General features: G+C 39.8%; 1 protein-coding gene across 1 annotated transcript in view; it reads right to left on the minus strand.

Annotated features, from left to right (window-relative positions):
* Positions 1–6,540, minus strand: part of LOC150087168 (protein white-like) — a 138,154-nt gene extending 131,614 nt beyond the window's left edge. Inside the window, exon 1 of the mRNA XM_090372389.1 lies at positions 6,281–6,540. Within this exon, the coding sequence (XP_090228515.1) occupies positions 6,281–6,530 (250 nt within the window). The 5' untranslated portion in view covers positions 6,531–6,540. The remainder of the gene's footprint in view (positions 1–6,280) is intronic.
* Positions 6,541–27,304: the final 20,764 nt, after the last annotated feature.

Genomic DNA, 27,304 nt, shown 5'->3' on the forward strand with positions numbered 1-27,304 from the left:
AAAAATTAGGAGATGGGCTGAGAAGAGGTTTGTTTGTTTCGGGATTTATTGGGCGCATCGGCAACTATGACCATAGTGCGCCAACTGAGAAGAGGAAACTGACGTTTAATATTGATAAATGCAAGGTATGCCATAGTAAAAAGATCAAGAAAAATTAGGAGATGGGCTGAGAAGAGGAAACTGACGTTTAATATTGATAAATGCAAGGTACTGCATATGGGTTGCAGTGATCCCAGAATAACATACCAATTAGGTGGTACCACACACAAGGTAGTGGAGAACAAAAGAAACCTAGGGGTAAATGCAGAGTACGACAAGAAGTTCTCTGAGCAGTGCAGATAGGCTGCTGGGACATGGGGTTCTGTTAATGATATACAGTAATTTTATCAGGAATAAAGAGGTGATTGTCCCGTTGTACAAGTGATGGTTAGGCTACATCTTGAGTCCTGCCTACAGCCATGGAAACCTTATTTTAAGAGGGATGTGCATCTGTTGGAACGGGTGCAGAGAAGAGCAACAAGACTAGTGAAGGACACACCGGTAAACGGACACAAAGGATAACGGATTGACGTGTTTAAGGCTTTTAAAGTATTGAGTAAACTAAATGTTGATGGCATCGTTTCTCTTGCTCGGAATACACACGCAAGGGGACATAATTTAAATTGAAACAGGACAGCTGCAGAGCAGATGTGCGAAAATTTATTTTCAGCCGGAGAATAATTGATTGCTGGAAGAAACTTCTAATTGATGTTGTAGAAGTGGGTAATTTGAATAAATTTAAGGAAGGATTAGACAAATTATTATAGAGGATGGAGACAGGTGGGTAGGTTTTTTTTTTTTTTTTTGTTTTGGCTGATACTGTACAAGCTTGCTTCCTTGCATCATTTTCCAATACTAATACTAAAATACAATTAAAGAATAAAATTCTGCTCTCATCCAATCACAGCATGATACCCGTTGTGCTACCCTTAATGCAATGAGAAGAATACATTTGCAGAACGACCTTCATCCCAATAAGAATTATTAATACAATTCACGGATGACTTGAGAATCTTGGGAATTTCTCTGTGTTACCTTGTAACGATGTAGAATGCTGTTAAAGTTCCAAAAATAGGCAAAAAAAAGCTGGCAGATTAGGGCTACCCAAGACAGAACTTATAAGCCCATATAATAATAAGATTCTTTATTAACATAAATTGTATACAATAGTGATTCCTTACACAGAAAGCCAGAGGAATCTTAAAATACGTTGTTTATACAAGTGATTTTTTTTATTAGAAAAAATAAATAAATAACTAAATAATAATAAATAAATAAAAACAAAAGTAATAATCAAAATGTAAAAATTAAATAGTAATTAAAACTAAAAAGGGCTACAAGTTGAGCAGAACATGAAATGACATCGGCTAACTAAGACCAGCACTTGCATAACTGTCCTTTACAAACAGCAAGATGGGACAAGATGCCATCGCGATATGCCTGCATTATGTCCACAAATTGCTTGTGTTCTCTGGTAGATTTGCCTATTTTGCTGGACGAAAAATCGTAGTTTTCGGAGGGGAAAAACTGTGCTATCCATGCACAGTTTTTCCCCTCCGAACTAACTCAGCCACGCAGTGGAAAAAGCCCATAAAAGTTCCTCGCCTCATTGACGGAATTTGAACATGAGCCTTTTCCATCCGGTGTGGGGAAGATGGTGATTATTACCACTGTGCTACATGAGCAGTCCCCCAAAATTTAGGCAGAGAAATTCGGCAATGAGATAACTACCTTTAATTATATGCTTCATTTAATATGAATTTACAGAAAACATACAATAGTAATGTGTCCATTTTGGAAATAACATCTTACTCTAAACCAATTAGACGAAGATATTTTTATACAAGTATCTTTTACTGCTGAGAACAAAGCGAAAGCAGTTGTATGAATTACAGAATGTTTTTAGTTTGTCCTTATTGACTGACAGTGTTACACATACGAAAATGCTAAAAAAACATCAAAATACGTTGAGTGTGCAATAAGCATGATACACGTTGGTTCGGAGGACTGGCCGGGGCAGCAAGGCGATGATTATTGCTGTGGCCAATGGCGTTTGCAGCGTGTTACAGATGTAATTAAAAATAAAAAAGGGGCCAATATTGTTAGTAGCCGCTGAAGCGAACCATAGCCAGTCCGCACCTGAGTTGTTCTGTTATATATACACAGTTATGATTATATTGTATATGCAAGTATAGAAGCACTTGATCCCTGACATGATAGGTTAGCTATAAGTCGGAAAGTTCCTCCATCAGCACTACATAAAACTATAGAGTATATAAGATTGCTCTATGCAGAGCTGTTTTTATTAATAGCAACCTTAATGATGAGAGTAAATGGGCCTGTTGTACTGGAATCTATTGTACATAAGAAATAATAACGTACATAACCAGTAAAATATAACTTTAAATAAATAGTTTGGAGCTTTCGAGGCTGAACGTGCCTCTTTGTCAACAAATTCTAACAGAATGGAAACTTTAGAGATAAAAATTATTTTAACGGACACAGAGTTGTGCGTGCAGTGAGGCGTGCGAGGGCACGAGGTTAGCCATTCAACCATTTAATTGTTCATCGTTGCTGCATGGACGTGCGTAGCTTTGCCTCCAGCGCTTAACTAGACTTAAAACAGTTATCTCCAAGATGGGGTGAAGTCTCATGCCTTTGGAACGGTTCATGGCTCTTGAATTACACAATATATTAAGAGACTCTAACCAGAGGCGGTGGCGAAAGTGTCGGGACTGGTCAATCACTTCGTAGTCGCGCTTGGGACTGAGGTCATGGTGGGTCGACCAGAAGTGTTCCGCGATTGGGGACTGGTTGGTCTCAGCAAGGCGAATCGATCTGTCCTGTTCTGCAAGGCGGTCTTGAAGACGTCTCGAGGTCTCTGCTATATAGCAGCTGTCACAATCTTTGCAGGCTATACGGTATACTACACCGCTGCGTAAGAGAGTGGTGACCGGAGCCTGTACGTTGGAAACTAGAGAACGTAAGTTTCTACCAGGCAGCTGCACGCATTTTATATGGTATTCTCGGAGAATTTTTGCCTGACACGCCCGGATAATAGGGAATGTAGGCGGTAGGCACATTGTCCTGAGTTGATGGCAGGCTCGGGTGGCCTGTGAGCTCCTGCACTTGTAATAAGCACTTGTCCAACATGTGGGTTGGATAGCCACAATTGATCAAGTCTGTCCTCACTCTGGAAATCTCGTTGCGCCTAGCTTCATCTGTGCTGGAGTGGCTCCAAGTCCTGGAGAATAGAGTGCATGCAGTGCTGTTGAGATGATGGCTAGGGGGCATGGCCAGATCTGTAGTTGGTGAACTGTCTGCACCACATTGACTTACGGTATACTGAGGTTTTTAGATGTGGGCCTACACGTTTTACCAGGACATCCAAGAATGGGAGAGATCCGTCTACTTCTAACTCTAGAGTGAGCTGGATGAACACTGACAAGGAATTGAGATATTCCAGCAATGTTGCTTCAGGGCCACATGGGATGACGGTGAAAATGTCATCGACGTATCTGTACCATATTGTAATAGGTACTGGTGGGTTCAGGAATATCTGTTCTTCCATGGCGATGTTAACAGGGGCACCCATGGCAGTTCCATGTACCTGCTGGTATAAGGAACCCTCAAAGGTAAAGACGAAGCCTGACAAGCACAGGTTGAGGGCGGTACAGATGTCGTCTGTGGACAGTGATGTTCTTTTCGGTAGGTTTTGGGCATTCTCTAGAAGCCTCTTGGTGCAGTTTACGGCCTGTTGAACTGGGATCGATGTAAACAGGGACACTACATCGAATGACGCCATAACCTTGTTGTCAGAAATTGAGAGCTCTTTTTATGGTATCATTCGGTTATGGCAATTTAGAGACATATTATACATGTGGACATATTATACAGTGCAATATGACCTTAATGCTGGCTGATGCGCCTAAAACACTACAACAATCAACCAACCATGCTATCCTCGCCTGAGAAATAGTACTAATTCTTCCAGTACCCTACACGCAAGGCCAAAGGCACTAGTTGTGCTGGGAACCTAATTGCACCTGCACTTCTGCCGAATTAAAGAACGGGTTTCAGAGTTCTCGCCCGGGGTGTCATTCTTTAAGGAGTGCCAAAAGCAGAAGAAATAATGAGGCTATTAATATTATTATTTTTTTAAATTATTATTTCTTAGTAAAGGGGCACTGAAAAATCTTTCTGCCTTGAAATACCTTGGTCCAGCCCTGACCTGCACCTTATACATTTGTAAAAAAACAACTTCGGTGCACTTTTGTTAAGGATGCAGTCGTTATTTACTCTCCTCTTCTCGCTATTCAGCTCCACAAATTTTATGCCTAGAGAAAGACTACTCTTTTTTATTTATTTATTTATTTATTTTTTTTTTTTTGCCAGTGAAGTTGCAAGCTGCGACTATTACTGGAAACTGATACACATTCACCAAATGTAATTGTGTATTTACTCGTGTCACAATTTAAGCTTTCCGTAAAACGCATGAAAATATAATTCAAATATTTCATGTATTAAAACATTTGATTTAAACGAAGAAAGCCAAATTAGGGTCGCGAGAATCTTTATTCACAGCATATATACCAGTAGGGGAATTATTTACATTAATATGTTCACGGGCAGATTCTTGCAGGCAGTCAAGTTATTTCCATGACAGTTGAGAATTTAAGAACAAAAGCCTTGCCACGCCGTGACATCGTTTCACCATTTCGTCTAATTCGGCTTTCAAAATCGCATTCCTTTTTTTAGTAATAACAAAATAAGTAAAACTGCACCTCGACTTTCCATTGCGATATACGAATTACAATAGGTGCATTCATAAAATATCCATTGCGATATTATGAATTACAGTAGGTGCACAAGCAAATACAGTATTACTTGACTAATCGGGTTAATGATAGCAGCATCACATTACAGGAACATACAGCATGCGTACGTTATGGTGAACCGGAAATTTTTCAGTAAAAGGCGAACAGTCTCATAGCCTCTTGTATCATAAAAAAAATTAACACAAGTCACAGAATTGGCATAAATTTCAGCGATTATTTTCTCAACACAAGCAGTTATACTTGGTACAATAGTTAATAATTACACACACCTGCAAATTCAAAATTGTTGAATGTGATTTATGTACCGATGTGTGTTACCTTCTTCCCTAGGTTTGTTATTTCAAAGCTATTTTTTTATAAGGATTTTCCACAAATTAGGGAAAAAAAGGAAAACATGTTTTCCCCTGTTCTGCAAATTTCATTTAATTGTACTTTTTAATAGTAAAATGTACAAAATTCAGTTAAAGTGACGAACATAGAAGAATATTAATACTGTACAAAGGTGAATATTAATGCATATTAGCTAGATTACATTCAGTGGTTTTTCGTTTATGTATTACTAGAATTTCCCTTTTCAAAGAGCAGCAATAATCTCATAAAAAAAAGAGACAACCGCAAACAAATTATCATTATTTTATAAATTTAGAAATTTTCAGGGAAGAATAAAAATGTGCTATCCACGTGAAATTGGAATGATTTGAAGAACAACCAGATTCACGACATTTGCGAAATTAGGATATTGCAGCTTTAATGAACAATGATCAAAAGACTGAAATTGTATCTTACCGATAATGGGAATCATATCTTTGAATTTTTCACTAAGTAGGTCCGCATAAATTTAATGAATAACCAAAATCTACGTATATTTATACTACCATTTTTACGACTGTGTACCTATATGCTTTAAACACGGAAATACAGTTTGAACAAGATAATAAAGAAGGTAATGCCTACAATCAACGTAGCGAAACACATTTCTGAGTTCATGCAATATCTAAATTGTCAGGGCGCTTCAGTCTAATGCATTTTTGCTTGTTATAATATAAATAATAAGATAAAAATAATGATATAAATAATAAATATAATATTAATATAAATATAAATAATGAATTTATAAATATTATAAAATAATTAATTTATAAATATTATAAAATAATGACTGCTTGAAAGATTTTATATCCCTACAACAGGTAATTTGGATCGACTGACAGGAATAAATAGTAAAAATAAAAATAAAAAATAGTCATTAAATAGTTAAAAAAAAACAAACAGTACAAATACACAATGATTTTCATTAAGAAATAATTAGGGAATGATCAATTCCAAATAACAGTAGTTAAAAAGAATATTTCAGAATTACGTAACCGAGTTTTCAAATATAGCTTGAAGTAAACCAAACTCACCATTTTTAAGAATTTGCTTCTGTTTAGTAAGGCTGTTAGATCGGCAACATGAAGACCACTTCTTATTTTGTTCTGTCGCCATGACGTTGATATTATGCCATGAAAGAGTAACAGGGTTCAGAACGCTATGTTTACGTGGTGTTTTCGAAAATTTGGCATTTTCTACTGTATGCCCTAAAGAAATCACAGTCGGTTCCTCTGTTCGGTAAATGGCCCCTTCATTCGTTACTGAATTAGACATCGGATCCATTAATATGGAGTTAAAAAGGATTAATATTTAGAAAGCAGATCCAACGGGACAGCGAATGAACGGTTTAGGGTTTACGAATAGCAAGAAAAGTGACTGTAATTGCCTCTATCATTTAAATACTAAACTCAACCTTCGTCACCGCACACACTTTGATTTACAACTATTCTCATAGATAAAAAAACGGAAAGAAAGATAACATGTTACGTCAGTACAGCTTTATGCAAGTTATTTCGTTCTTACCATAGTTATTCTGAGGCGTTGCCTACAAGTGTTGCGACGCTTTCAATATTGGCTTTGCCTACTGATTTGTATATGGATGATCGAAACTTTGCTCAAAATACCAGCTTATACACTGGTGTGCAAAACTTAAGGACCAACACTATTTCTAAAGGGTACACCACAAAATCTTTACTTAAGGTACTCTTTACTGATGAGAGCAGATTCAGTCTCAATAGCGATTTTGGACATCAGCTAATCTGGCAAGAGGTTGGCACACGGTATCACCCTGCAAACATCACTGATAGGGATGGATATGGCGGTCGCGGTGTTCTCGTCTGGGGAGCCGTTAACTTGGATGGACCTACACAACTCCAGATACTGGAAGGCGGTACAGTAACCGGTGCATGCTACTGTACTGAGGTAATACTTCCCCATGTGCGTCTGTCCGGAGGTGCCATTGGCGCCGAGTTCGTGTTTATTAGCATTAGCATTAGTAGAGGCATTTGATGCAAGAAAGCAAGCTTATGCAGCATCAGCCAAAAAAAAAACAAAAAATAAAATAAAATAAATAAATAAAAAATAACCACTTCCACTTCACCCCTCTGTTCGTTCGAAATACCTGTCCAGCTGAGCCTTAAACTTATTTAGGCTATCAACTTCCACGACAAGGGATGGAAGTCTGTTCCACCAACCAACCACCCGCTGGCTAAAGGCAAATTTCCGCACGTCTATCCTACATCTGTCTTTTCTCAGTTTGAATTTATGCCCTCTCAGGTGATTATTCTGAGCAAGAGGAAGAATCCCATCAGCATTGAGCATGCTCAAACCATTCAAGGCTTTATACACCTCTATCAGATCACCTCGCTGGTGCCTAGTCTCCAGACACTGTAATTTGCAAAACTTAAGCCTTTCTTCGTAAGAGCACCCCTTTGTTCCATTCACTAATCTTGTTGCCCTACTCTGTACTCTCTGTTGCCCTCTCTGTACTTTATGGATGATAACGCCACACCCATCGCACTGCAGCTGTTGCTATGCTTTTAGAAAGTGAGGACATTGTTTGTATGGATTGACCGGCCAGTTCCACCGATCTAAATCTCATCGAACACATCTGGAACTCTCTGGGGAGACGCCTAGCGGCACGTCTACACTCACCAGAAAATGTTCACCAGCTGAAGATGGCGCTGACAGAGGAATGGACGATGTTACCGCAAGAACTTATCAACAACAATGTTCTAAGTATGGATAGGCGGTGCAAAGCCTACATCGACATTAGGGGTGGCCATATCTCCTACTGAGGACCACCTCTTCCCTTTGTTCCATCTTTGGCAGTGATGCATCACGTTCATGGCAGCCAGTGCTATGTTGCCATTTCTGAATAACGTCCCTCTGTACCGTTTTGTTTCAGTTGTTGTGTCGGTGTTGTTTCCTTCATAATTTCTGTACCTCACGAGGTTCCTTTGGTATGCTTTTTCCATATCCAGGCCACTCCTATGAGAAGCTACAGGTGAAAACCTGACTGGTCCTTAAATTTTGCACACCAGTGTAACACAAACGAAACTATTTCTAAAAACAGTCAGAAATAGTCGAGACATTTGTGAAATTACTAGCATCAGGTCGAAGAATTTTGAGCTCGTGGAAACGGAAAAGTTATTTGGAAATTTTTACAGTAATTTTGTTTAATTAACATATTAAATTCTGTTTGACAAATAGTTTAGTTGTCTTAAGCACGCTCGTTACGTCATTTTTAATTTAGCTAGTGATTTTGAAATGACGACTTATTATTCATACCGCTATTGTATCGCCGTTTTGGTGAAAATATCGTAACTAGAAGTTCAGTGGAACAGTAAGGTCTCATTTTGATAAATAAGCAGCGCTGGAAGGTTCTAATCACTTGTTAAGTTGTTGTAGTTGTTGTAGTGTTTTGGCGCTTCAGCGACTAAGGCCATATTGCTTCGTGTATATTGTCTGCAAATTGCGTGTGTTCTGTGGTCGATTTTGTGTTTACTGGATAAATAACCCGGTTTTCTGGGAGAAAAAAAACATTCTACCTCGCCTGACACCGACTAACTCAGCCACGTTGTGAAAAAAGGGCCATAAAAATTCATTAACGGGACTCTAAATCACATCTTTTCCATCCGGTGTGGGGAAGAAAGCGATTCTACCAACTGTGCTACAAATTCGGCCTGATAGAGTAAGGTATAATGAAAAACTTGATAGCATAATACGTATCACTGCATTTAGGAACTTATTATCTTGTCAGTTAATTGATTAATTTTATTATTTTTCGTTGTTGATTAATTAAATTGTATTTAAAAGGAAATCATGCCCCAGGCTAGAGCAGCAAAGCAAAGGGCAACAAAGTAGCGGGAATGCTATGGCTCGGGGGAGAACCGAAAGGGACGGTTCTCTTGAGAATCAGAGCCTAACAAAATGTACAACTTGTGAAATGTTTACCGAATTTGTGGAACAGGACAGGACAGGATACAGCTAAGGAAGATGTTTTTGTTTGTGTTCGGTGCAGAGAGTGTGAAGAAATTAATCGCCAGCTCAGCATTCTAACGAACGTCTATGAGAGTTTGAAGAGTAGAAGAATTAAAATGGGGGTCCCATCAAGATCTCAACTGCCCAAGTCAACGCCAGAGCTCACATTTGTGCATGAGGCAACACAGCGGCAATCTCCAAGACAGAATGCGTTGGTCCCAAAAAGTTCATTATTGCCGGTGAGTATTGTCAAGGAAACGGAAATATGTTGTGCAAGAAGGACAGTTGGAACAGGACCAGAGTCTGCTAGGGACAAAAATTGATGACTCTGTAGATCAGATATCTTTTAAGGACACAAAAGTTAATATTGGTGTATACGTTGGCAATAAGATACAAGGCCATGGTTAGGCCGCTTCTAAAGTATTATTGTATACAAGTCTGGAGGCCTCACTTTAGGAAGGATTAAATCTTCTGGAACGGGCAACCAAAGAAGGGCAACCAAATTGGTGAAGGAAATAAAGGTGGCTCTTACCTGGAAAGGCTTCAGTTCTGAAAATTGCAGCGTCTGGAGACTAGGCATCTGCGGGATTATCTGATTAAGGTGTTTAATTCATTTAATGGATTGAATAAGCTGAATGTGAATGGCATTCTTCCTCTTTCTGAGAATACACACATGCGGGAACATACGTTTAAGTCGAGGAAGTACAATTGCAGAATAGATGTGTGGAAGTTTGTCTTCAGTCAGCGAGTGGTTGATTGTTGGAATAGCCTCCATCTGTTGTTGTGGAAGTGGATGGTTTGAATAAATTCAAGGAAGAACTAGACAAATTCGTGGAGGGTAAGGATGAGTGAAGTGTGTGTGTGTTTTGGCTGATGCTATATAAGCTAGCTTTCTTGCCACAGCTACTACTGCTACTATATAAATTACAGTCGAAATAACGATCTCCCAGGGAATGAGAAAACGGTCGGTATATCGATTGTTCATAAAATAGCATTAGGTTAATGAGAAATTGGCTGAGACCAACCAAATAGGACGTTATAACGTGTGGAACATTAAAAAGAGGGTCGCTATAAAGAGCTTCTACTATATAAGAGATATATTATGTACGAGGTGTTTCCGAAATGCAAGGTAACACATATTTTTTTAAATAATGGTGAAAGGGAATGAGATGAAACGCAGTGGATAGATAGGTGCAAAATGGCGGCTACCGTGAGAGTGTGGTCCAAAACAGGTGATCGTGAAGTTATTCGCTTTTTGCAAGCAAAAGGGTCTTCACCAAGTGACATTCACCGTGAACTGTTGCTGTATACGGACGGTTGCTGTATATGGCGAAAAGGTGATGATGACAAAGAAGCAGGTGTGTTTTTGGTGCAATGAATTTAAAGCGGGCCGTGTTAACATTGAAGATCGACATGGGGCGGGCAGGCCTTCATCGTGCAAGACAGAAGACAACATTTCGTGCATTAAGGGCACCGTTCTTGAAAACAGACGAGTGCAACTGCGTGAAACAGTGAACGTGAGTAAGTCGATGTTCATGAAATTGTTCACGATGTCCTTGGCTTTTGAAAGGTGTGCTGCCGCTGGGTTCCTCGACACTTGTCGGAGGAGGACAAAGAAGAATGCACGGGGATGTATCTGGCGAAACTGTTGCGATATAGCGACGAAGGAGAGGATTTTCTCGCTCGCATAGTCACAGCAGACGAATGGTGGGTTCATCACTTTACCCCGGAGAACAAACAAGACTCCATGATCTGGAAACATCCACAATCTCCTGTGCGCAAAAAATGCAAAACTGTTCCCAGTGTCCGAAAAGTCATTGACACTGTGTTCTGGGATCGCCAAGGCGTTCTGTTGATGGATTCCTTGCCGAAGGGAGGAACAATCAATGCACAGCTTTACTGTGAAACGTTGGAAAAACTGAAAGCCAACATTCGACGCAAACGACCAAGACTCCTGACAAGAGGCGTGATTTTGTAATCGTTGGGGAACTCTGTCACATCATCCCTACAGCCCAGACTAGCGCCTTCAGACTTCCATTTGTTCGGTCCTCTGAAAAAACACCTTTCAGGAATGCATTTCACCGCCACGGATGAGGAAGTTCATCAGGCGGTGCAATGTTGGTTACTGCGTGTGGGCACGGGCTTCTTCAGTACCGGTATTGATAAACTGGTCCATTGTTGGGACAAGTGCATAAATAAAACTGGAGACTTTGTGGAGAAGTAGTGCATGTTCACTTATTTCTTGGTGTGTAATTTCAACTTCGTATTATTAAACATCATCGAGAGAAAAAATGTGTTGCCTTACTTTTCGGAAACCCCTCGTATATATATTACAGGAGATATTTTGTTGTCGATTATAAAATGTTTATAGAAATGTTCACAATGAAGAATAGGTATTTGAAAATGTGCATAAAACAAGCAAATGTATTATACAGGGTGTCTCAAAAATATTGGTACAAACGTTTAGGGGAGGTAGGTAACATCTAAAGGAATGTGAATCGCATAGGAACCCATAACCAGAAATGTCACCGTAAGTCGGTAGACGGCGCTGTTCGTCAGTTCGCGAGAGGGAAAATTTCAATGTTTTGTTCACGGATGAGGTTTATTTCACTGGGGAAGGCTCATTTAATCAGCACAACGCTCATGTGTGGGCTCACGACAACCGACACGGTGTGCGCCCTGCGGCACAACATCGCTTCGCAATAAATGTGTGTGCAAGTATGGTCGGTCACAGCTTAGTCGGCCCATGCCTGTTACCATCCCGCATGAACTCCGCTAAATATCGGATCTTTCTTGAATAAGTTCTACCAGGGTTACTTGACGATGTTCCAGCAAATATGAGACGCAACATTTGGTTTCAACATGACGGGGCGCCTGCCCATTATGGAAGATGTGTTCGTCACCATTTCAACAGGCGTTTTGGGCATCGATGGATTGGCCGTGGTGGACCCGTTGCCTGGCCCCCACGATCACCTGATTTATCGAGCCTTGATTTCTTTCTGTGGTGGGGCTCTCAAATCTATCGTGTATGAATCGCCTGTGGAGATGGAAATGGATCTCGTGGCGAGACTCGTCTGCGCTGCTGCTATTGTCAAAGAAACTCCAGGTGTGTTCGACCGTGTCCACCAATCCATGCTGCGTCGGTGTCAAGCATGCATCGCGTCTCATGGTGGAACCTTCGAGCATCTGTTGTAACATCATGAAATGCATCCATCTCTTACTCCATTGTTAATATTATGTGAATTAAATGTTTGCCACTAATTACTGTCTTGTGTCATTTCTGCTTCTGTGCCTCTGCTACTACTTTCCCGTTATGGGTTCCTATGCGATTCACATTCCTTTAGATGTTACCTACCTTCCCTAAACGTTTGTACCAATATTTTTGAGACACCCTGTAGATAGGACACGCAGAGACCGTTTAGAGAAAGCACATTATCTTTATGACTCTCTCTCTCTCTCTCTCTCTCTCTCTCTCTCTCTCTCTCTCTCTCTCTCTCTCTCTCTCTCTCTCTGTCCGAATTAGCTGGAATATGATCATTTCCAAAGGAGTACCATACCAGCCTAACAGAATTTCAGTTAGACTCAAACATTAAATTCTGCAATCGATTCAAATAGAAACCGAAAAATTCTTAATACAATGTCACGGCTGTATATTCGCAATGATATGCTCATTGTTTGCCTTTAATCACTCGCCGAACCAGACAGCTGAATGCTATGACATAAAGTGTAAAGTGTAAAGTGTTCGATGTCTAACGGCCCCAGGGGTTTCCCCCATCTTCGCGTTGTGTAGCACAGAACTTTGTGAAGGCCACAGGTTAAAAAAGTGTAAGGTGTGTTAGCGTTGTGTAGTGTCATGTTATGTTGTTATTCTGACCATTTAGCCGTTGGGCCCCTAGTGGGACCCTCCGCTGCCCACATTTATCCCCAAGGAGGCAGGTCAAGCACTAGAGGGATCGCTTAAGTACTCTGGTAGGCCCTGCCCCCTAATTTCCGAAGATTTCAGAGGCAAGAGCTTAAAAAATATATAAATAAAATAAAATAAATAAAATTAAATAAAATAATAATGACATATTGAACTATGCAGTATGACCTCTCTACTGCTACGGGAAGATGCGTATGACAGGACTTGCAGAGATTAGGCACATGTTATGTTATGACTTGCAGAGATCAGGCAAAAGAACATCGTGGACCAATGACCAACTTTCTTCACGGGCAAACTCATGTTAACTTTGTGCATAATTCGCAGCAACTTTTGTTCTGGATGGCATCATTTTTGTGGATGTGGGAGTGATGGTCTGCAAGAAACAATTTTTTTAATCTCAAACTATTCAGACTATTATATTAGGGCCACCCATTATATCTGATATAAACCCATATATGTATTCTATCTGTAAATTGCGTGTGTTCTCTGGGCGATTTGCCTGTTTTGATGGACAAAAAAAACCCCTGTTTCTGGGGCAGAAAACCTTGCTGTCTACACCTGAGACCGAATAAGTCAGCTACGGAGTGAAAAAAAGCCCGTTAAAGTTACTAGCGTCATCTACAGGATTCGAACCCGTGCCTTTTCCGCCGGTGTGGGGAGGAGGGTGACGGTACTACTGTGCTACCTCACAGGGGATATTCAGGGATATTCATGTGTTGTTGTGGCGGACCCCAGGGTTTCCCCCATAAGCCTCTATTGTACTTTTTGTGCTGAAACTTACGCCAAAACCGGCCATTTGTATGTAGTGTTATGATGTGTTCAGTTGTTCTGTTATCGGCCGGTGCCTGGCTCTTAGCAGGTGAGAAGCAGTAAAACCTGGTCACTACGTCCCATCCCCCATCCCCACCACGTGGAGGCGGCCAGGATCAACTATCTCCTGCTGTGCAAGCCCAGGGCATAAGACCTGAGAGTGCCCGAAAAAGAATGAAGTGGAAAAAGAGGAATACAGACGGAGAAGTTTGGGATCTGGGGAGGTAAATGGATAGAATAAAGGAGAATCAACAGAGGGACTCTCCAATAATTAGAAGTGAGAAGTAAAGCAAGAATAAAGTAGGAAGAAGTGAACTGACTTCTCTAACCATAGGAACCTATCCCATGGAAAATCCCATCCTAGGAACTAGGATCAGCAAAATTTCTTAATTTACAGTTTGCCTAACCCCTTGTAGGCAGAACGTCTTCGGTTGTTGAAGAAATAATTGATCTTCTAACAAAAAACACAGTGAAAGCAAATTACACGAATTCTGAAAAGCTCCACAGAAAGTCGCTATGTGCAATATGTACAATATCCTCTTCAGGAAAACAGCAGAATATACACTATGTACAATGCAATGCCATAACTTGACCTAATAAATAAAAGGTTTCAGGGTTAACGCAAAAGTAATATACAAATCCAAATCCTAGATGAGATCACATTAGGCAGGGTTCTAAATTATGATGTTTTAAAAAGTTCTTGCCTAAATACGAGCTCTAAAAGAGCCCAAAAATTCTAAGATAATCATCCAAGAAGTTAATAACACAGTTACTAGGAAATGTCTCTAATATGAAATGTCACAGTGGTATTCACTCACAAAGAAATATTAATTCCAAAAACTCTAAAACGCTAAAGGCTAAATAGTATCTCGATGAGTAGAGCAAAATTCCTTATACAATAAATACCTATTCTGCTGAAAACAGTTCCACATCAAGAACAAGTCTATTATAAAATCCAGGAAAGTGTAACACTTAATGATACTGATCAGTTGCAACTATAGAATCCAATTAAAGATGAGAGATATTTCTTTCCTAATCCAATAATTGATCCAAGAAATCACAGGAACAGCAAAACTAGGACCTAATTTCGGTTCTTCTTTTAAATGCACCAGAAGCAAAAAATTCAAAGCATTAAAAGTTGTCTGAGATTCAACCAGAATGTTATTGTTGCTGCAGTCTAAGTTAGGAACTTCACTAATTAGTTCCTAACTTAGACTGCAGATCCACGCGTCGAAGATCGTTATAATAATCACATTGATGAAGAATATGGTTAACAGTTTCTTCCTGGCCACACAAACAAGATGTTGTTGGTGAAAGTCCCAGTTTGTGAAGTTTAGTATTTATACTTCCGTGTCCAGTTAATATAAACATACCATATAAGCCCAGCGAAAACCACTTTAACTCCTCCTTTTTAATTTCCCTTGCTACAGGCAGAAAGTCCCTTGTGATTGCACCAATATCCAATGAAGACCACTCCTGCTGCCATTTTGAAATTAAAAATTTGCCTTAATCTTGTCTTCTCAGTCTTAATGGAAGCACTTAGATCTAATTGGATGTCATCACATGTCAATGGTATTTTCTTCATAATGTGATACTTAAGGTAGCGGTACTGAACTTCAAAATGAACAGGTAGTTTCCCAAGCAAAACCTGAAGAGCCATGGTGGAGGTAGTTCGACAAGCTCTTGACATGGTCAGGAGGGCAGCCCGCTGTGCTTGTAACAGTTGTTTTACTACAGCAACTTTATTGGCTCTAAAGCCCCATGCACCAGCTCCATGTGAAATTATCAACAAAAATACACAATTATTTTGAAGTCGTAAGGTTTGACCTCTAAGACCCCAGTCTTGTCTTGTTATCTGTTTAATTCGGCTCAGAAAAAATTTAGCCTTTTCTTTAACGTACTGAACATGTGGAAGAAAACTGAGAGCATCATCAATATAAATGCCTAAGTATTTGGTCTTCGATAAGTACTTAATGGCTTGCTCCCTATATTTAATAACTGGAGGTCTTCCATCGTCAAGCTTTTCCTTAAGCAACATCTGAGACGTTTTTGCAATAGAAATCTGCAATTTGTGTGTTGAAGACCAGTTGGAGAGTTCCAATAGCACAGAATTTGTTGATTCTTCAAGGCTTTTCTTAGAATTACCATGGATGAATATTGTGAGATCGTCAGCGTATGCGATAATATGAACAGCTGGAAAACTCTTAACCAACCAGGAATCAAAAGCCAGATTCCAGCACAGGGGACCAAGAATTTACCCCTGTGGACATCCTCTTCTAACTCTGCGAGAGACCTCCTCCAGTCCAGATTTGACAGAAATGGTACGATCAGAAAAATAGCTCTTTAAAAGCTTATATATATTTATGGATACTTCGGCCACCCGGAACCTGGCCAGGGCACCGTGCCACCAAAGGGTGTCAAAGACCCATTTGAAGTCCACAAAGAGGCCGAACAAATACTTGGAATCTGTTTCAGCCTGAAAAGCTAGAAATCTAACTAATGCATCTTCTGTCCCTCGTCCTTTGGTGAACCCCTACTGGTCTCCAGAAGCAAGTCCTTTGTCGGCATACGCTGCAATTAATCAACTGGCAACAACCTTCTCTAGCGCCTTTCCCAGAACTGGGAGAAGGGCTATAGGCCTATATGATGATGGGTCCTCAGCCGGTTTTTTTAGGATTCTTAAGCAAGATTTTGAGCAAAGCTCTTTTCCACACTCTAGGGAAGGGAATTCACCACTTCGTAGGCATGAATTAAACAAAATTAATATTGAAGCTGGTACAATTTTCCAGACTCTTTTAATAACATCTACTTCAATTTTATCATACCCAGGGAATTTACCTGAGAGCATGGATTTATTGCGCATTCGACCTCTTCCAGAGAGAATGGAGGTTCTTCAGTCAATCCTGTGTAATTAGAATTTAAATGTACGATGTCAATTTGTTCCGGTGACATATTAGTGTCAGAATTTTGATGTATAATTACATCTAATATTCTATCTATAGTAGAAGACCAAGATAGGGTACTTTGACCTTTTGCATTTGTGACAGACATGAAAATCTCCCCTGGCGGAATCTTTTTGGTCATAAGTTTTTAAATAAGTCCCCAGGGATCACTATTTCCCTGGGTGCTAATTAAACTATCCCAAGAAGTCCTTTTTTGTTTGCGAATCTCATTATGATAATTTCGTCTTGCTTGTTTGTATCTACTTTGTAAAACCGTCAATTCAAGTACTATACGCAATGAATTTCTCTTCGCCCTGTTATCCAGAGGGCGAAGAGAAATTCACGTCTAGTCCTTCTAGTAAGCTGTTTTAAATCAGTTAATGTAGAAGACCACCAAGGAACCTGATATGGTTTGCATTTTCTAAATATCATTGAGGCTTCACAAGCCTGTATAGTAGTGTTCTGTATAAATTCAACTTGATTATCCAAAGGAAGAGATTCCATAATACCCATCTGCTCAGGAGTAAACATTTCTTTTATTACCTTGTCAAGGACCTGCCACTTTGTAGACCTAGTGTGAAAACGAGGCACATCAAAAGGATCCGATCTAGAACGAGAAACGACATCTGTCATAATAAACTTGATAACGTTATGGTCATTTGTTACTCAATCAGTTTTAACCTGCCAACCCGAGATCCTTTGGGCCAAACATAGTGTTGCCAAGGAGACATCTATAAATGATTGTCCACGTGTGGTAACAAAAGTTGGTGGATGTCGATATGTGTTAAGAATTTTTAGACGATGTGACATGATTACTTCCTCCAAAAGTTTCCCTTTTTCATTTGTATGTTGAGCATTCCACAGTATCGAATGGGCATTAGCATCCATTAACAGGAATATTGGTTGATTCTGTAAAGCTCTCACGGTGGAATCAATATAATTCACAAATGGTTGAATAGAATCATTATGTTGGGCACATTGACAATAAATCGAGATAAGATAAAACTTCCCGAACCAGCCTTCAATGTAGGCACAGACTGCGTTTGCAGAGCAAAGACTTGAAATCCGAGTAACAGTTAAATTAGGGTCAGCAATGACAATAGCTGCCCAAATTCTCCTTCTTGCATTCCGCCAGTACCAGTAATGTCTGGTACTGGTACCAGTACCAGTAATGTCTGGGTCAGATTGTAAGACTCTAATTCGCATAGGTAAACCTTTTACTAATCCCTCATAGGAGTAAGGTTCCTGCAAGGCCATGATATGAATAGAGTGATCAAGAACAATTGTGGTGAGGTCATGCATAACTGCAATCGCACATTGACAGTTAAGTTGGAGAAAATTTAATTGTTTTAAATTTGTACTGCTTGTGTTGGAACTGATTGGAGGTGTATTATTCTAACTAGTTTTAGATCTGATAATCTCCAGCGCCTTTAAATATTCTTGGCATTTAGCATCTTTATATGGATGAGCATAGTTCTTTTTCTCCGCTTACAGTTCGGACATTCTGGGGGTTTGTCTTTATTCCGGCAATCTGCAATATTATGACCTGAACAACCGCAGTGACCACACGTTTGAGCTTCTTGAGTACACGTCCTAACAATGGCCGTAGCCAAGGCATTTAAAACAACGTGGTACTATAGTATAGTCCTTAACCGTGTGCGATGTACACCCTATGTAAACTCTATGAGTTGAAAGCAAAGCTTTCCTAATATCACTGGAAACCTCGAATATCCAATTTACCGTTGACCGATTTGGTTTAGGACGTGTTGAAAACCTAGGTTTTACTTGCGCCTGTACCTCCTCTGAGGTAAATCGATAATCCTTTAGATTCTTGTGAAATAAATCATCTAATATATCTTCAATTTTAACCTCGTTGTGTATGTCATACATAACAATTGTGGGACCTAATTTCTTGGATTTCTCAGAGTTGAGACCACAATGTTGCAATTTTGAACACTTTCTTATCTTATCAAGATCCCGAGAAGTTGCAGTCTCAATAAGCATCCCATTAGATCGAATCTTTCTTATGTATTTGATTTTTACATTCTTGATGTCCGACGCCAATTCGGTTTTAACCGCCTAATATCACTCCCGTCTGTGCTACCGCACAGACGGGAGTGATGGTCTGGAGAGATGCAAACTTCTGTCTTGATTGTTGTTTGTTTGTTGTAGGGTTTTAGGCCATCTTGCGCCGTATATATTGTCTGTAAATTGGGTGTGTTTTGTGGTCGATTTTTTGTTTTCTGGACGAAAAACCCGCGTTTCCGGGAGAAAAACCATGTTACCCTTGCCTGAGACCTAATAACTCAGCCACGTTGTGAAAAAGGTCCATAAAAATCCTCATATCATCGGCCGGATTCGACCTCACGTCTTTTCCACCATGTGTGGGGAAGGACGGCGATTCTACCAACTGTGCTACCTACGAGGGTTTCACCTAAACGTCATCAGGAACGGATCACTGAGAGGTCAGTATAGCAGTAAGGTTCCGAAATCAAAAGTCCTTCCATAAGTCACAGCAGTGGTATGTCCAATCTTGGGTTGTCGACATTCAAACTACTGAGTAGCCACATTGTACCTTTTAGTACTTGCTGCGGGCTGTAATTTCAAAAAAACTTTTTTTTTATCCTAATACACTGATACAAATATCTGTCCTGTAATAGATGTATGGCATAAGCCCACTAATAAGAATTAGACACAATAAGGTTCAAAACCATTTATTTAATTATTTTGTAATGTTATACAAAATAATTAAATAAATGGTTTTAATTATAATTATAAAAATTTGATGAATTTGCTTCTGACAACAAAGTGATTTACTAGATGCCATGTTCGATCAACTGAAATATTACACGGAGTATTTGGCAAACACTTTTTTTAAAGCGTTTCAGAAAAGATTCTTTACTTTTTTGTTGTTTTTTAAGAGGAAGGCATTAACACACATTTTGGAAAGAAAATACTCTTGTGGGCCGTGCAAAACTAACTGGAACGGCACCAGATGGACAGCACCATCCCTCTTACAGATCATGGGTAGTTAATTAAACACTGTGGGAGGAGAGTATCTAGCTTGTGAATTAGATCACCCAACTTTTCTGATTGTTCGGTATGCGTGTGGCCCATTTGATGCTATTGAGTATTTCTTTCCGAAAGAAACCTTCTGCCAAGCAGAAGGTTTCTGTTGAAGAGGTTGTTTAGCTTAATTTACATTCCAGTAGATTAGGCTGAACATTCCAAGTGAATCTAAATTCATTTTGATACAATTTGATGACATCTGTAGTAACAGATGTTGAAATTCTAATTTACAATCACAGGAATTGAAAGCCAAGAGAGCAGCGTTCAAGAATACTGCGCCATTCAGCATTATTTACACTCAGGCACACCTACGAAATAGCCATCAAGCCCTCCTGCAGCCCTGGATTCGTCGTGGCATGAACTCAACGGGTTGTCGAGAGCTTGTTACAGGGGTGCTAGGCCACTTTGCCGCAATTGTTTCCACAGTTATTTCCAATTGGATGTTTGATGAAGAGATTGTTACACCTTATCACAAAATTGGATTGCGAGCTGGTGACTGGGAAGGCCGTCGCAGTTAGCTGTAGTTACTCTCATGTACTGGAACCAATTCAGTACAATTCTGGCTTTGTGACGTTGGCCAAAATCAATTTCCAGATAACCTGCAGCATCCAAATATTGCTCTAGTTGTATCAAAGTGCTCTATGCACAGCATAAAACACTTCCCACAAAGTTACATTGCTATTACCAGACAGCATTGTTGATATTTGGCCAGAAGACTCCATGGACTCATGCTGTTGTTGTGATTATCTGGTGCTCCCATCAGCTTGAAATAACAGGAACTGGAATTTTTCAGACCAATCAACGTTTTTCCAATCCTCCACTATCCCGTGTAAGTTTTTGAGTCTACTGTAACCGTGCCTTCTTGTTTTTAGCTGACGGATCCAGTTCGGTCGTTGGCTGCGATACTCCTGTCTCTATATGACCAGTTGTTCGCTCTGAAACGGCTGTTTGGTTGCCACTGTTATAGTGGGTTGTTATTTGACTGACTGTAGCTTTTCTGTTACCTTGCACAAGTGTTGTTAACCTCTGTTGACCTCGCAAATAAATAAACGAGCTGTCCACTCAGTTGCCAATGTAGCTGCTGGCAACTGGGATTCCCTAGGGCCTGATGGTGAAAAGGTAACCAGCCGTCTCAAAGCGTGTCGATTCTTGCCGATCAGTATTTCACACCTATCTGTTTTTTTCTTGGACTTAGACCTCGGAACTTCTTCAGCATGTTTCAAATTGTCAACTTGGGAATTTTTAGTTCCTGGACAGTACGGGAATTTTCCCCTTATGACTCCAACTATGATATTTTTTTCCAAATTTGTTAGCTCTTTCCGCGTGTTCATTGCTCGGCATTTAGAATATGAAATAGATCTCTGCTAATCAATGATCACTTTTATAGGTAAAATATTTGCATGTTTCATTGTAACACAATGTCCTGAAATCAGAAAAGGAGTGCTCCACGACCACTGGTATGGTAGTTTAGTATTGTTTACAGAATTTAGAGCGCCTCCGTAGCCAGGTGGGAAGGAGCAGCAGTGCGTAGCACACGCTTCTTGATTAGACCGGGGTTCGAGCCCGTCACCACCAAATACGGAGGATGCGGAAAGGTTAAGGAATGACCACCGCATATCCTGGAGCAATATGGCATTAGTTGCTAATGTTCCTAAAAAAAAAAAAAAAACAGAATTTAGTGTCACAGAAACTCGGCTACATCTCCGTGGAATATGGCACTACATGTGCACTTTATCTGACTTTTTACAAAGTCATCATACAGTTGTAAATTCATAAAAAGCTAGAGAATTGTGGGCATTTCTCCACCTTTGATAATACAGGCTATAAGATAAGCCCACGAGTTACAATTCGTAGCTTACAATTTTATTACCTACAGAGTATGAAGTCCAAATTATTCAACCAGAAAATAACGGGAGAGAAAGATTAGAACTTTCTTTTGCTTACGATCACGCACATGAACTCTCATACTGTCATGGTTGTGAATATGGTACAGCATAATGGTACACACACACCAGCCAAAAAAAAAAAATAGGAACCATTGTATTAAGACAATCACAGACAGAAGAAATGCAAATAAACTTGTGACGTGGGTAATGACGTATTGCTTGTTGAGTATAAAGATTGAGCAGACTGTTCGGCTGCAGTAATCAAAAGCAGTGGCGTAGCTACCATGTAGGCAGGCAAGGCAATTTCCTCCAGGCCCGGGCCCTCCTGTTTTTGCAATTTTCATTAATTAAGTACGGTCTCGAACATGTTCTTTGCCTAAGGCCCGAAAAAGGGTAGCTCCGCTACTGATCAGAAGCCAGAATGGGGAAAACGCGTGATCTATCAGACTTTGAACAAGGTATCGTGGGTGCCCCTTTAGTATGAGATCTGCGATTCAAGAAACGAAAGACATAACTGGTTTCTCAAAAGCATCCATCTCAAAGGTTTTTAATGACTGGAAAGCAGGCGGTTCTTCGATATGTCAATGGCGTAAATGTGGCAGAAAAACAACACTTCAAGAGCGAAGACGTCGAACACTAAGTAGGACCGTACGGAAAAATAGGACATCCACTGTGCAGCAAATTACAATTGAATTCAACCAAGCCCAGAACTGCGTTGTTTGAACCTGTACCATGCACAGGAAACTGAAGGAATTTGGTATTGACAGTTGCCAGCCAATTCGAAAGCCACTTGTTTCAGAGAAAAATACAAATACAAATATCCTCTTGCAGTGGTGTCGAGAACGTCGTGATTGAACAGTGGAACACTAGAAGAAAGTCATGTGGTCAGACGAATTCGTTTTGCAGTGATGGTAGGCGGAGAATGTGACGAGAACCTCACGAATCGATGGACCTTGCTTGCCTTGTTACAAGCATCTAGAGGTAGTATCATGGTATGGGAAATGTTTTGTTGGCACGGACAGGGTCCGTTGATACCGGTTGGGGGAAGAATGTCATCCAGGCAGTACCTGAATTTTGTATCACACCTATTGCATCCTGCGGTGACAGTCACTTTATGGATGATAGCGCAACAGCGTATCGCACCAGAATCGTGCAAGAACTGTTCGAAGAACATAGTACTTATTTCCACCGTTTTCCCTGACTTCCCCATTCATCTGATCCCAATCTTATTGAAAATATGTGGGGAGGGGGATGTGCTGGAGAGATATTCGGCAACGAAGTCTTCTTCCTTCAACTTTGTTGCAGCTAGGCGATATTTTGCTGCAAGAATTGGTGGAAGACATGGTGACAATTAGACCAAAACGCACTGAAATACCTTACAGAATCCGCGCCGTACGCTTGTTGTTATTCGAAACAAAGGTGGCCCGAATCGATACTGAATAAAGGTTCGTATTTTGTTTAGGCCAGTGCGTGCATTAACGACATAGGTAGGTAGTTCTCGAAACTTTACTACTAAATTTTCTTACGCTAAATATTGGCCTTAAGCCAATATTCCCACTATTTGAGTATTATAGCTTGGAGGGAACGGGAAAGTAGTACCAAAAAGCAGTAATATCAAACACGTTTTTCTCCCATCTTTTCAATCCTGAATAAAATGCTTTGAAACGAATTGTCAACTTTAGCGGAATTGCTCTAACTGTATTTCCTATACTTATCCCCATTCCAATCATATATACACATACACTCTAAGCTAAAATCTTCCAGTTCGGCTGGACAGAAGGAGGCAATCCTCCTTCCTGAAACCATCCGATTAAAAAAAAAAATCAAGAAACCATCCAAATGGAATAAAAATTTTCTAAAAGCCATGCGATACTGTAGTATTGCCTTTTGGTGTCCCTGTGACATGCAAATGCAACGCGCCTCATGTAATTCGGGCATGACGATTTCATTCTGATCAAACCTGCTGAATTGAAAGTTCTGCTGGTGACAGTTTTAGTCCAAAAAGAATATTAAAAATACTTCAAATGTCAACTCTTAAGAAGAATGTTTTTGGGAGAATATAAAAAACCTCAACTCCACGAGGATCCTCACCAAAGTCTATCGGCGATGGAAAGAAAATATCCCTTAATATCTAGCCTGTAATTCAAAATAGAAAAACCAGTAAACCAATCAGATCCGGATACCTCGTTGCAGCATTTTGAATTAAAACCATACCGATCCGAGTAACATGACGATAAAATTTATGAAAGGAGTTTACTTCTACTTAACACAGTGGTAAAGTAAATATTGTAGTTTTAAGTGACCCATAATTGACTTTTCTGATGAAGTTTACTGAGCTGTGTACATTAAAAATGAAAATGAAAGAAACTGAAAATATAAACTTCAGAAATGGACTGTTTAAAATATAGTCAACTTGCCGATTATGTTGGCCATTACTTGTCTCAACAATCGATAAACTCGGAGAAATGTGAGACCAAGGTTTAGTTCTTATATATAGAAAAGAAAAACACACATAGACAAATGCTAAACTAGTAAAATATCTTTTCGTTTCCTTATTTCTTGTGACAGAAATTAAAAAAAAAAAAAATGCATTTGTTAATACTGAGCCATAATCTCCACCTTTCGGTTAACACCTTGAAAATTGCTTCATCAGATTCCAAAACGGTGGGGGGGGGGTAGAAATTCGACCCAGAGATTGCTCAATATGTTTAGCATTATCTTCTGCTCCAGCTGAAAATGTTCTTCCGCTTCCAGAGAGATTATCAACATTTCCTGTCTTCTCTAAACACTCGATAATTTGTTAGATAGTATGTTTTGAGGATGATAGACACAGGAACGTTCCGAAGTAGAGGCTCTAGCTCCCCAATGATCAAAATAATGTGAATTTTTTTTTTTTTTTTTTTTTTTACTGCTACAATTACGAGTAAAGCATAGGATTCCCAGGAACACTGCTTTAAATAAATAAATTTTCTGTTTATACTCAGGGACGATCACACACGGTCAGAGGAGTTCACAGTCCTGGGATCGACCCTGGATAGACTCAAAATATTCAGACCAATCTTAATGGATGATCATCGCATGTTAATGATCGTAGTTTGGACATGATACATATAGCATTACTTTTGCCTTCAACCAACAAAAATATCAGCTTTCTTATTATAATATTTTTCAAAAGACATTTTTAATGTGCACCCTGACTTTTGTGACACCCTCTACATACAGCCGTGTGATGCACCTCCAATTAAAGAAAAGAAAAATAAATTATCGGTGTTTTCTACATTCACAAATATTATTGATTTTACATTAAAGAAATACTGTTGGATGAGGTGGTCTGTCTTTCCGATAACAAAATATGAAAAGATTTCATATTCAAAGAGGGTTGCAAAACGATCTTCTTCTTGCTCATACTTCCGCACAACCACAACGAGTTTACGATAAATCATAAATACAATCATTAATCGCGTTTAGCAGCCACACGAATTTCAACCACGATCCACTCAAAGAGCGTATCCTACTGCACTTATACTGCTGCCCATTCGGCTATCGTTTAAATCCACACGAAACAAACAGTTGTAAAAAATGAGGAAATTTCAAGCAGGTGAGAAATGTTGTATTATAACCCCAGCAGTTATATGGATTTATCTGTAGCTTAGAATTTGCTAGTTATATTGCTAACCTAACAAGACCACTGTTTTAAAAAAGCCAGTAATTTTTCCCCTCCTGATGGGAAGATGGGAAGTTTAACCGCATTTGCTTCACTTTTTCTTCCAAAAACATTGATTATAGTTATGCTGGAATGAGACAAGCAATAAACAGAAACTTCGCGTTTTAACCGCTGTGATAAAATCTGAAATTCACTTTATATTTGGAAGTTAGATTAGATTAGTCTACGAGTATGTGAGCTAAGCTCCTGGAGACCCAGCTTCTCGGTGGGAGCTCTTGTCTCTTCTCGACACACGCACGCACACACATACACACGGGATGATTGCAATCTGTACACATCAAATAAAGGCACAATTTGAAATACATTAACAGAGATTTGACATAATAAAATTCACAGTCAAAAATCATAAATTACATTTACAGATAACGACGATAAGAGTGCTGTAAGATACTCATATATACAGACCCAACATACACTAAAGGGTATCGCTACATATTGTATAAAAACAAATGATTCCAAATATCTATCAGAAAACACTTTAATGTAGCACCTTTGAATTCAGTTTCTTGAGGACTTCCCTGCGATAAGGCTTCGATTTACTTTTTCAGCTGAAAATCTGCATCTCTGCTCGTTCAGAGACCCTCCATAGATAGGTGTCCAGGCGCCTCCGTAGCCAGATGGGCAGGAGCAGCACGCTTCTTGATTAAACCGGGGTTCGAGCCCGTGATCCCACCAAATACGGAGGATGCGGAAAGGTCAGGGAATGACCACCGCACATCCCCGGAGCAATATGGCCTTTGTTGCTAATGCTCCTAAAAACCAAATAACAACAACAAAACAACATAGGTGTCCAATACTTTAGGACAAGAGAAGATTGCGGATAGCATTCCGATGGTTCCGATCAACCTAATCTCATTAAATTAAGATGAAACGTTTACCATAAGAAAGTAGACGCTAGTGATGTTTCAATCACCTAATGCCACCACGTCAACAATTTGTCATTGCGTACAACAACCACGTAGTAAACCTCACAGAGTTAACCATAGCCGATATCATGGAACTAGATAGAAGAACGAGGTCGGTGTGTGTATGTGTGAAAACTGCTTAAAAAAACCTTGACGGAAATCGCCGTCCCTGGACAAATTGACGAAAGCGAATAAAATGAAACAACTTTATGGTAGAATGTCTATAAGCGCGTTTTTGATTTCACAGAGGCTTCAAGGGAATTGGTTTCAATTTCAGAACTGCTGTTCACAAACCCTGGATCATATCAACAACCAAATCAGATCGTTTACAATGGTGTTGATCGTTTACCTATCATCCTAGGATAAAGAACCAGGGGTGGTCCCAAGATTTTCTAAAGTGGTTAAGGAGGCTAAAGCAGTTAAGTGGAACTAAAGCAGTGTTCCGGAAAATCGCTAAGAATAAACACAACATTAAAAAATCCACAATATTTTGATCATAAATGGGGATACAGCCCAGTACATGAAAGGGCAGAAACAGTAGAAATAAGACCTGTGGAGCAACAAGCCGTGTTACAGAGTCGTCCACACTCGATCAAGTAGAATGTGGGTGGGGAGCTTCCTTGGGGAAGCCATCTACCACAGTGTGCCCACAATAAAGTTCACAGGAGCCAGACTGATGGTGTTGTTTTGCTATTCGTTGCGTGGACCAGGACCGTTGGTTTTAACAACAAAAGCAACAATGCCAATTTGTATACTGACAAACTGAGCCAGATCAAGGTTACTGTGGTGTGAAACATACCCCCTCCCCCTTTCATA

This window comes from Mastigoproctus giganteus, chromosome 4, assembly GCF_048544385.1.
Source record: "Mastigoproctus giganteus isolate SK-2022 chromosome 4, ASM4854438v1, whole genome shotgun sequence".
Lineage (NCBI taxonomy): Eukaryota > Metazoa > Arthropoda > Arachnida > Uropygi > Thelyphonidae > Mastigoproctus > Mastigoproctus giganteus.